The sequence below is a fragment of the Oryx dammah genome, unplaced genomic scaffold, assembly GCF_014754425.2.
Source record: "Oryx dammah isolate SB20612 unplaced genomic scaffold, SCBI_Odam_1.1 HiC_scaffold_8, whole genome shotgun sequence".
In the NCBI taxonomy this organism is placed as follows: Eukaryota; Metazoa; Chordata; class Mammalia; order Artiodactyla; family Bovidae; genus Oryx; species Oryx dammah.
Window position 1 is genome coordinate 13539400 of NW_024070192.1, and position 12234 is coordinate 13551633.

Below are 12234 nucleotides of genomic sequence, written 5' to 3' on the forward strand. Positions count from 1 at the left end.
GTTTGTTTTTTTTTTAAATTATATCATTATGTGGCAAGAGGGAAGTTGGTTGAATGTGTAACACTTTGATCAGGATAGAGCTATATTTGAAAGTAAGAAATAATATGGCTCTAAGAAAAGCAGGTAGTTGGTGAATAAATTTTCTTTTTCCAAATAAAAAGTTCTTTTCACAGTGATTGAGATACTTCCATTGATAAATTTAGTGTATGTAGCAAGAGTAAATGCATTAGGGTTAATAGGAACTGAAAGCAGTGTAGATGTATAGATAGGTAAAAGGATATAAGGAAATGATGTAAAAAAAGGTGATGGTGAAGACAGAAAATATATGTATTAGAATTCCTTCTCTTTGAAATGGTCCTATAGCTGACTTAGATGTTTCTGTAATCACTGACTTAGAATTCTTAAAGGATTTAGGAGTATCGAAGGTGAAAGAGAGTAAGGAATTAATTCCAGCCATCTCAAAGATAATCTTTTAAGCAGAGAGGTCAGTGTGTTTCAGTGATGACTTTACAAGGTTTTTCTAATCCTAGGAAACCTACAATTTAGAAAACACTGATGAAAATGAAGGTAGAGAACATTTAAAGAAAGGAAATGTAAACAAGGAAATTTAAAAATCCCAAAAGAGGTACCATGGGTACATGACTTTAGCATTAAAGATGTTTCTTCTTGTTCACAAACATTATTTCTCATGGGAGTACAGTTTAGCAATTCTGAAACTGGTTTACTGTGAATAATAGGGTTAACCAAATAAATAGATATATTGTAATGAAAGCAACTTCTGTCAGACAGTGAATTTACAAAAAAACAACAGAGCCATGGTTGAATGAACCACACACGTACTCCCCGCTACACACACACAGATAGATACAGAAATAATAAAGGTGTATATATACATGGGTTAGTATACGTATATACATTCCCTGGGTCTGTGGTGGTGAGAACAGTGACACCCCACTAGTAAGAAGTACACGTAGTGCCTAGATCATGACTTCTAAACCTCTTTCTCCAATTAAAAAAAAAAGAGTCAGGATTCCTTGAGAGGTGGTATATTCTAGGGCTGGGGCAGAGAAAACCCAAGGTGAGTCTGGAGCATCTTGTAGTGTTGGAAAGTAAGGAAGGAGGGAGGGGAAGTGTGTTTAAAGGATACAGGACTCCCTGGGAAAAGCTCCCAGTGCCCAAAAGCTGGACCAGTTTGAGCAACAAAGTAAAAAAACCAATAGTATTGTATTATGATGTAAAGAATGTCAGTATCCAGGGATCTGTGTTGCTATACCTTGCCGTCTGCACCCATGTTGTGGTCTCACTGCACCAATGACTTTCAGAAAGCTATGGGATTTCAGAGAGAAATGTTTAATGGGCCTTTGTTTTCTTATTTTACAGTGGAGGACCAAAGGTTAACTAGCCTGCCCAGGCTCACACAGTTAAGTCAGATCTGTGCTAGGTCATGGGTCGCTAGGTTTTTGTCACTGAACCACACTGCGCAGACTGTGGGTCTGTGTCAGCTTATAGTTTTTCTTATATGGCAGAGGATATTACAGTAATCTGTAGCAATCTCAATTTTAAAAGACTGTTTTCTAGATGTGAAGATAACCAAATTGGTCAAGTTCTGTTAAGTATCAAACTGTTACTGGTAATCTAAGATCCTTGTTTCAGAATTCTTAATGCATTTAACAAATCTATCTTTTAATAGCTTGTATTGAAACTCTTAAGTGACACTTGTAGTACCTTATACTTGGTAATATGAAAACACAATTTTTTTATTTGTTTTATTATAGAAGAAATTTTGGAATCCATAAGAGCCAAAAAGGGAGACATTGATATTGTTAAAAGCCCAGAAGAAATAGACAAGGACAAGAATGAGACTGAGAATAGTAACTCCAAAGATGCTGAGAAAAGCAGAGAGGAGTTTGAAGACCAGATTGTTGAAAAAGACAGTGATGACAAAACACCAGATGACGTCGATCCTGAGCAAGGAAGATCTGAGGGTAAAGACATTACTTGGTTAAAAAGAAATATTTCATCAGTGTTATTTAGGAAATTTCCAATTTTACTTGCAAAATGAAAATGAGGTGTTTTTTTTAAATTACAAACAACTATTTAATTTTACATTTCTAAAGTGATTAGTATATCCTTCCTCCTTATAACATGTATAATCATTGTAATGAGTTTTATATATTGGTGGATTTGCTATGATTTTATATCCATAAGGTACGATTTCTCCATGAGATTTGTTGGTGAAAAATCACTGTTTTTCTATCAGAATATACACTTTGGGGTGATAAAAAATGTTCACTTTTATGTTGACTACTTAAACATTCTTAATAATACCAAATATTCTTAAATACCCTTTGGACTACCTGCTGCAAAAATATCCCAGAATCTCATTGCTTCAAAATGGCCATTGAATAGAAGCCAGGTTTTTTGGTGCTCATTCATTTTCAGTGGATGACTGAATGTGGCCATTTGTCCTCGAGCAATTTTAAAGGGTATCGTTAAAGTTTTGTTGTGCATTTTACTGTAGAGCCAACAGAAGTTGGGGATAAAGGTAACTCTGTGTCAGCAAATCTTGGCGACAACACAACAAATGCTTCTTCCGAAGAGACTGTTCCCTCTGAAGGGAGGAGTCCCATGGGGTGTGTCTCAGAAACCCACGATAGCAGCAACATGGCAGAGAAGAAGGTGGCATCTGAGCTCCCCCAGGACGTGCCAGGTACAGAGGGCAGTGTATCAATGCCTCTGTAATGGGGGGAAGTCCTTCCCTTGAGTAGTGAAAGCTGAATGTCACCTAAAACCTTAAAGTATGTGTTCATTCATGCTGCTTGCTTACATCAGTGCCATCCCTGACCGCTAAATTGTCACCTAACATTTGGAGTTTGACAGATGTTCCTGCATTTAGTGCTTGAAACTCATCATAATCTTCATGCTTTTTTAAAGTTCATTTAGCTGTTTTTGTTTAATAGACTTATTTGTATATTTATCACCAGACCATAGTGGCAGATATTTTGGTTTTAACTACTCACATGCTAACGGCTCAGTGTTGAATGATCTGACCATTCCAGTTCTGTATGTACTAACAGATTAATTTTATGTTTGCATGTGGTCATGTAAGTTTCTTTTTAACAACATTTCAAACCATAATATTATAATAGAAAACCATTGTCATGTATTTTGATATGAAAATGTAAGTTAACCAGTAATAATTTAAACTTTTTAAAATTAAAATTAATACTCAGAGTAAGTTATCACATCAGGAATGTTTGTTATGCCTTTCCTTTTGCCTTTTTTAAAAAAAGAAAATTTTATCATAGGAGCTTGATATATTTTTTTAAGAAGGCAAATTAGAAAATTAGATAAGCAAAACAAGAAAACAGTGGTGATCCTTCTGGTAGAAATGCAGGGATAGCTTATTGTGATGAACTTGCAGTTCCCTGGTGACTAAGGATGTTGAACACCTCTAGTGTGTGTATGCATGTGCGTGTGACTGTGCACACACATGCTTCTGTGTGTGTGTGTGTGTGTGTCATTTGGATACCTTCTCTTTTGAAGTGCCTATCAGTTCCTTTGTTCATTTTCTGTTAAGTGGTTTCTTTTTTTGTCTGGTTGTTGCATAGACTGGGCTAGGTTCAGTCCCTCTTCTCTATCCTGACTGGAAGCAAAAGTTTCTACATTGATTTTTTAAAATAATGTTAACCCAATCTCATATTCCTGGAATAAATACAACTTTGTTGTGACATATTGTTGTTCTTAAATATTGTTGCATTCCATTTTTAATATTTTGTTTAGATTTTTGTATCAGCTTTCATGAATGAAATTGACATGTAATTCTCCTTCTCTGATAATGTCTATGTCAGGATTTGATGCCTAGATTACATTGGCCGTATAAAATGAATTTTTATTTTACAAGTTCCCACTTTTCCTTTTGTCTGCAAGAGTTTCTGTGGGTGAGGGGTGTTTATTCCTTAAATGTTTGCTAAAGTCTTTTGGTCCTAGAGTTTTCATTGTGGGAAAGTTATTGTAGATTTCATTTCTTTGGCAGATAGTGAAGTATTCATGTTTTCTGTTGATTGCTTGTGTCAATTTTCTTAAAAGTTTTATTTTTCTAAGAATACACCATTTCATTTCAATTTTAAATTTTACCGACATGATAACTGTTTTTAAGTGTCTATAGCATCTGTAGTGATGTTCCCTTTTTTCAATGCAGAAATTGGTTAATCATTTCATGAGACTATTAATAATTTTTATGAGTCTTTAAAAAAAATAACTTTGGGATTCCTTTTAATTTCTTTTCATTCTTGTGAGTTATTCCTCCCTGCCTTTTTTCCCCCTTAACCACTCTATTGAGTTGTAATTGATACACAAAAAGCTGTACATATTTAATGTATACAACTTGATGAGTTTGGAGATAAAGATGTACCTGTGAAACCATCACTGTAATCTGTGGCATAAACATCTGTCACCGCTAAAAGTTTCTCATACACTCTTTATTAAATTATTTTCTTCTCACTTAATGGATGCTTTCATAACTTTTAGTTTTTATTTTGTGCTATGGCTGTCATCAAGGCTATACATTTCCCTCTGTATACTGCTGTAGCTTCATCGCACTAACTGTAATATATTATTTTGTCTTTATCATTCAGTTTAAAATACTTTCTGATTTCTGTTATATATTTTTTTAATCCATTGCTTATTTAGAAATCTATTGTTTAGCACCCAAACATTTAGAGATTTGCTAGTTATATTTTTGTTACTGATTTCTGGTTTGACAGACTGGAGTCAGAGACGATTCTGTGCATGATTTATGTCCTTTAAGATTTGTTGAGGCTTGTTTTGTGGTCCCAACAGTTGGTTAATATTGATAAGCTATCTCATTTACACTTGAAAGAAAGTGTTAATCACTCAGTCGTGTCCGACTCTTTGCAACACCCTGGACTGTAGCCCGCCAGGCTCCTCTGTCCACGGAATTCTCCAGGCAAGAATGCTGGAGTGGGTTGCCATTTCCTCCTCCAATATACACTTGAGACATATATTTTTAGTTTGGGGCTACTGGACAGAACAGTTAGGTCAGGGTTTTCAATTATGTTGTTCATATCTATATTTTTGCTATTTCCCCCCTCTCTGCAAGATACTTTTAAGTTACTTTTTTTTAATGTGTTGCCTTTTTATCTTTCAAATGTTTTTAGTTTTGCATTATATAGTTTGAGCCTGTGTTACTAGGTGCACATAATTTTTATTGTCGAATTAACTTTATCTTTGTGAAATACCCTTTATTGTTAATAATGTTACTAAATATAGTAGCTTTCTTTTGATAAGCATTTGTATTGGATATCTTTTCTAGAATAGAAAGATACTTAAAAATAACCTGAGAATTTAAACTTTTTAAATATTACTTTAGAATTTCTTTAGAAATACATACATACACATAAATATATACATATATGCATATGTATATTTATTTATTTCAAGCTGTATTTTGTCAAGTCTTGTCAGACAGCACTGTCATTGTCTTATGCTAGATGACATTATGCAAAGGAAGAATTACAAATCTGTGATCTAAAAATCTAAAGGAATGAAAACATAAGAAAAATGGACAGATTTCATGATTTCAAGTTGGGTATGATCAGTGATTAGAAAGACTTAATGTAGCTGAGACTGAAGTTTAAACTGAGTTTTGGGCTGTATTTTGAGAGAGGTTTGTAGACATCACTTTAAAAAGTTAATCTCTGAATATCTATTCCTCAGATCCTCCCGCCACCGCCCCCCCATCTCTACTCCAAACATTTCACTTCAGCTCATGAAAATAGTTATGTTGCCAAAAATGATGCCTTATAGCAAGTGTACTGTTTATTATTCAGCATAACTCCTTTGTAGTTAACAAAAAGCTCAATTTCAGAGTTAGGCTTTTGTTCTCGATTTTAGATTAGAAACTTTTTGTACCAGAGTGTCAATTTTTTCAGTTTATAAGAGAAGAGAGGGGCATGTCATTCTAGCATCTTAACCTCAAATGTACTACAGAGAATTTGTATTCAAACCTATAATGCAAGACAGCATTTGTTTTTATTTAAGTTATGCCTCTAGATTTAATGCCTGGGACTAAGAAGATAGTGACAGTAGATAAAACTGGCTTTATATCCATAACTATTTATAACTGCTTTGAAAATGTTTGCATAGACATATTGAAACTCTAACATCTATAAAGTTGAATGATAAGAACATATTAATCTGTTTCTTAACTTTTGGGATAAAGATAGTACTTTGTTTTAGGTTTTAATACTATTATCAGGAAGCTAGTGGAGAGAAGAGGCTGCTGATACTGGGTGCTGAACTGATTTATTACCGGCTTACCTCATTGAGTTGATTAATAATAGCTTTTGGAGGTTCTGCAGCAAAATGTTACTCTTTTGTTTCTTATTTTTTAAAATTTGTTTGGTTTTAGTTTCTAGTCTAGTTGAACTGTGAGGACAATTGGTAGGTAAGAGTTGACTCATTGGAAAATACTCTGATGCTGGGAGGGACTGGGGGCAGGAGGAGAAGGGGACGACAGAGGATGAGATGGCTGGATGGCATCACTGACTCGATGGACGTGAGTCTGAGTGAACTCCGGGAGTTGGTGATAGACAGGGAGGCCTGGCGTGTTGTGATTCATGAGGTCGCAAAGAGTCGGACACGACTGAGCAACTGAACTGAACTGAACTGAAAGTGTTTTAAAGCAAATGCTTGAGATTTCTTTAATCTTATAGCCTAATGAAGTAAAGAGGTCAAGAGTTCTAGAACAATTGAAAAACAAATTCAGAATTCTAAACTGAAATGGAGGAGAACATAAGGCAAATTAATTTGGGACAAGTTAACAAAAACGCTCTGTGTTAATGAGTTACAGGAGTCCTCAGCTCATTAGCACCTTGAAAATTTAAACAGATAAATTCTGAGCTCAGTCTTTTCAGGATCAAAATACCTGGGGATAGGATTGATTGCCTATTCTTTTATGAAGTACACTGTCTGTAGGATTTTTTTGGTGGGTAGTGTTAGGAAATACATATTTCACAAAAGAAAAAGACCAATTCACATTGACATTTCAAATTCAGATTGAGGATTGCATAGGTTTTTTTATTCTTTTTTAAACACTTGTATCTTTTTCTTCATACTGAATGGCTTAGTTCCTAACAACAGTAGCTTAATTATATATTTGCTTTATCCTGATACAGATGTTAATTAATAATTATACATTATTATTACATTATAATTATCAATATACTGATATCCATTAATAACAGTAATATAAAGAAATGTTTTAAACAGCATAGAATTTCATAATACCATTGTTATTGCTCACAGTAAGATTTCCTAATGGCATTTAAGGTTTTTTTCAGCTTTTCATCTTTCATATTTCCAGTAAGACTGTATAGTCAAAATTCTGTGTTCCAAAGTCACTTGAAATAATTTTTTTCTCTGTGCAGTTATGCCAACAACTTGATGCACAGTTAGGCTTTTTTTTGTTTGTTTCCATTGGTTTTCACTTTTTAGGGGTTGCATTTCTAACTAAATACAAAACATTTACATGATTCCAAAGTCCAGCTGTTTGTAACTATATCTGTTGAGAGAATTTTCACTTTCATTCCTTCCCTCTCTAGGTAACTATATCCTTCCTTTCCCTTATAAGTAGCCATTTTTTTTCATTTTTTTTTTTTGGTTTTTTTTTTTTTTTTTTTTTGGTATAGAAAGGCAAAATATATCCATAAATTCATATTTCTCTCCTTTTCTTACATAATGTTGGCATACTCTTAAGTGCTCTTCTGCATGTTTCTTTTTACATTTAATCTTGAGATCAGTTTGTATGTGGATATAATGATCCTCTCAGTCCTTTTTATGGTGCATGATATTTTACTGTATGTTCCGTCTTTTATTCAGCCAGTGCCGTATTGATGGGCATTTCTTTTTCTGGTCTTTTGCCATTATAGTGCTACAGTGAATACCTCTGCAAATAAGCAGTGTAGTATTTCTGCCAGTGAATTTGGGGATAGATTTATAGACATGGGATTGCTAGGTTAAGAGTAGTTGCAACTGTAATTTTTCTAGATATACTCAGTTCCCTTGTATCCACTTGGCACTCTTTTGCCACTCCCACAGCAGTGTATGGCAGTACCTCTTAAGCTACTGCCTCTCGACCTGAGTATATCATGAGACTTGGATTTTTGCCCCTTCTGGTAGCTGGGAGGTAGTTTCTCCATATAGTTTCATTTTGCATTTCTTTTAGTTTTAATTAAATGAGCCTATTTCCATGTTTAAAGGCCATTTACATTTCTTTTGTCGCTGTTCATATATCTTTCCCATTTCTCTATCAGGTTGTTGGTTTTTTCCTTCAAAACAAAATTTAGGAACTCACAGTATATTACAGATAGTCTTTGTACTATACTGTCAATCACTTTTAATTTAGGTGATTGATATAAAAGCTACCTTAATAGTGGCAAAATGAAATACACAAGGAGGCTCTAGATTTTTGACCTACCAAGGAACGACATAGGCTTTCAGTTCATGGTAGTGTTAATTTTGGTCTTTCAGCAACTGTACTCTTATTGATACTGTTATATTCTTAAAATTAGCAATCACTTAAGCATTACCTTGTAGTTAAATTTGGGGGTATAGAATTCAGGCAGGAAAACTTTAGAGAGAAGTAATCCTGTTTAATTCCATTTAGAATACTGTTTGAAGACTTTTTGAAAAGTAAGAATATAAATTTCTGATTTTGAGGGATTTTCTCCACTAACTTACTTTTGCAGTATCTGGCACATCATAACATCATAAATTCTGTGAGATAGTTACATCACTTGACTCTGACAGATGGTCTGCTTTGTACTGTGTGTTGAGTTAATGCTGAGAGACTTAAAAGACAGTTCACAGGGTGTTCTTTACAAATTTCTTTTCATACATTGCATTATTCATACATGAGCAGCTTTTTCTTTTTAAAATCTGGCTTTGTAATGCAACCCTAAAACAATTAGATGTCTTTTCTGACAATTAGTTATTTTTGATGTGATTTCCAATTTAAAACTCAGATATTCTATTTTTCTAGAAGAACCTAACAAGACATGTGACAGCAGTAACACTAGTGCTCCCACTACCTGCATCCAGCCTAATCTGGAGCTCAGTAACAGCAGCAGTGAACTAAGCTCTTCCCAGAGTGAGCCTGCTAAGGCAGCTGACGATCCTGAAAATGGAGAAAGAGAGCCCCATACACCTGTCTCTATTCAAGAAGAGATAGGTAAGGATACACTTCATACAACGAAAGGAACTTTTTTTTTTTTTAATTTTTTTAATTTTTTAAAATACAAGTTTGATGGGGGTGGGAAGATATGGATTTTCTTTCTTTTTTTTTTTTTTTTTTTAAAGCATAAGTAACACTCGGACTCAGTGTTTTTGCTTTTAAAAAACAAGCATATAGGAAAAAATACATCTGTTTCACACCCCCTCCCCAAAGGTAACCACCATTAATTGGTATTGTATCTTTCTCCGTGTAGTTACATTTATGTATGTATGCTTACAAAAAACTTTTTTTTTTTTTAAATATTTAAACGGGATCATTCTGCATGTGTTGTCTGCATCTTGCTTTTTTCACTCAGTAATACATGTAGGGGTTCTTTTCATGTAATAAATTGAATTTATTCTTTTTACCCACTGCATGATATGCCACAGTACAGATGAACCATAATTCATTTACTGTTTCTCTATTAATGGACATTTAGGCTGTTAACAGTTTTTTCCTTATTACAACTAGTAGTGCTTTTTAACATCTTCAACATATATCTTTGTCTCCTTATGTAAGTATTTCTGGCAGTGTAGATACAGTAAGTGGAACTGCTGGATCATATGGTAGGTACATTTTTAAAATAGTGATGGCTATTGCTTAATTGTACATTAAAAGAAATTTATACTGATAATTTACATATATGTGTATTTCTTTACATTTTCACCTCTTACATTTTGGCCAGTGGTATTTCATGAAAAAAAATTGCATATCCCTGCTTACTAATGTGGTTGAATTTCTTTTCATGTGTTTGCTGAACTTTCTGTGAATTGCTTATTCATGTCTTTTGCTCAGTTTTTCCTCTTGACTTTTGATATTCCCCAATGAGTTTTAGGAACGCTTTATGTATTTTGGGTATTAATTTTTGATTTTACCTCTATACTTAAATAGGCATTGCTTGTTTTGTACAGAAAGTTTTTACACTTTTTTATGCATTTAAATCTATCTTTTTCTTTAGGATTTCTCTGGATTTGTGTCTTACTAAGTAAGGAAGACCATCTCTATCCCAAGAACATACATATATTTTACAGTAATTTCACCTAAAATACTTTATAACTTTGTCTTTAATCCTGCTGGTGTATAGTTTTGTGTATGAAATGGAAATCTATTTTAATTAGAACCTTTTCAATTGCAAGTGACCAACCCAGCTTAAACTAGCTTAAGTGAAAAGGGAATTTAATTAGCTCATGTAATTAGGAAGTCCAAGCCATCATCAGGCATAACTGGACCCCCCAGGTATCAAAACTCTTTCCATTTTCCTCTTTCAACTTTTTGGATCTGCATATGTTTGTGTGTTAACCTCGTTCTCTCCTAATACAGACAGGCTTTTCCCAAGTGGCAGGGAAGATGGCCTCAGCGGTTTCATGTATTCATAAGTTTCCATGGTCTGTGACCCAAAGGCAAGGCCCCTACTTCTGCTCCAAATCAAAAGTGCTTGAGGAAGGAATTTGAGTGGCCTGTTGGAATTGTTTCCACCCCTGTGGCCAGGGCAGGCAAGGTATTATGATTGATGGCTCCAGCAAAAGTATATGATTCAAGTGGGGTAGGAATGGTTTTCCAAATAAAGAGAGATGTGGAAACAGCAAACTGTGGTGAATATCCACAGTTCCACCCTAGCTCGGTACAGGCGTGTGTATTCAGATTCAGAAGCGCTTCTGCCTGACATAACGCAAAGGTCTCACCCACAACTGAAAATTTTTTCAAAAACTTCTCTCCCCAAATTACTGATAACATTGTATCTAGGATTTCTGTGTATTGTGTGTACTATTTTGATTACATCTGGATGTGGCTTACCTTGATCTCACAATCCATGAGCCAGGTTATGAGTTTTAACTACCTGTAACACTCATTATCCTGATGGTGAATGGTGTTCTCTGATAAACCTGGCTGGCATTTTTGGGGAGATTCTCTGGGAGGATGGATATGGACAAGATGTGAGAAGAACATGGCAAGATCCCCCTGCTGGAGGCCATCTTGCTTTACCAGCCTAGGTCCACCTGTGAGGGATAGCCTGCTGGAAATTGCTGTAGGTTTGAATAATTATACATCCTGTTTGACAGGTTTGGAGTTTTTTCTGGCAGTCATACCCCTTGTAGATTGCTTGGACCCCCAGCTCGTACCTAACGCCCAGAAACTTGGCTCAGGGTACCTGAAGGTAAACCCCCTCTACTTACCCAGTTTGTCTGCCCTAGCCCTCAGGTGAGCAAAGTCTGTACAGGCTCCTGCCTCTTGACATCATTAAACAAGGAGTTAGGGAGACCAGGGTCCAGCAGTTCTGGACTCTGCCTGCAGGCTGCATCACTGTGATTCCCTCCTTTGTAACAGGGAGAATACACCCTTTTTGCAGGGTGTAGTAGATAATGACCTCCACTCAGCCTTGTCCCCTTTCTCTGTTCCTTCAAGTATTTCCCCCAGGGATGAATTTTCTGCCTCCTCGCCCTTATTTGCACTAAATTTAGTAAGTGGCAACAAATGGACTCTTGCCTATTGGATCCTTGGCTATAAATTGAGTGGCTTCAGTTTAAAAAGTGCCGCGCTGTTCCCTTTCTGCTTTTAGGAAGTCTGGCCTTGACTAAGTGAAGTTTAAAATGTCTTTATTGGAGAACTTCAGTGATGGTCCTAAGAAGTAGCCACTGTAGCTCAACATGTTGGCACAGAACTCCAGCATGGGTAGAGTCATGGTCTGAGACCCAAGAGAAAATTGTGGGAAGTCTAACCAACTGCTTTGCCACCTCACCTTGAAGGTTACCCGCTCTCCAGTCTGAGATGGCAAGATGCCGCGTCTTGATTTAGACAGTGGCATTATTGTCTGCTTGGTGTTTCATTTGCCGTTGCCACACTTCGTTTTTAAAAACTGAAAAAGGAAAATGAGGTCTTGTTTAACCATCTGGCCAATGGAAATTGGATAGTGATGCAATAGTTTTAGAATATATAGGAAT

At 35.4% G+C, this 12234-nt stretch overlaps 1 protein-coding gene across 20 annotated transcripts in view; it reads left to right on the plus strand.

Annotated features, from left to right (window-relative positions):
- BPTF (bromodomain PHD finger transcription factor) overlaps nucleotides 1-12234 on the plus strand; it is a 134731-nt gene that overhangs the window by 60680 nt on the left and 61817 nt on the right. For 14 of the 20 annotated variants that reach the window (XM_040244936.1, XM_040244934.1, XM_040244945.1 and 11 more), the window contains exons 4-6: nucleotides 1776-1985; nucleotides 2522-2710; nucleotides 9065-9253. In XM_040244936.1, the coding sequence (XP_040100870.1) occupies nucleotides 1776-1985; nucleotides 2522-2710; nucleotides 9065-9253 (588 nt within the window). The remainder of the gene's footprint in view (nucleotides 1-1775; nucleotides 1986-2521; nucleotides 2711-9064; nucleotides 9254-12234) is intronic. The other 6 variants (XM_040244947.1, XM_040244953.1, XM_040244935.1 and 3 more) reach the window with 5 other exon arrangements.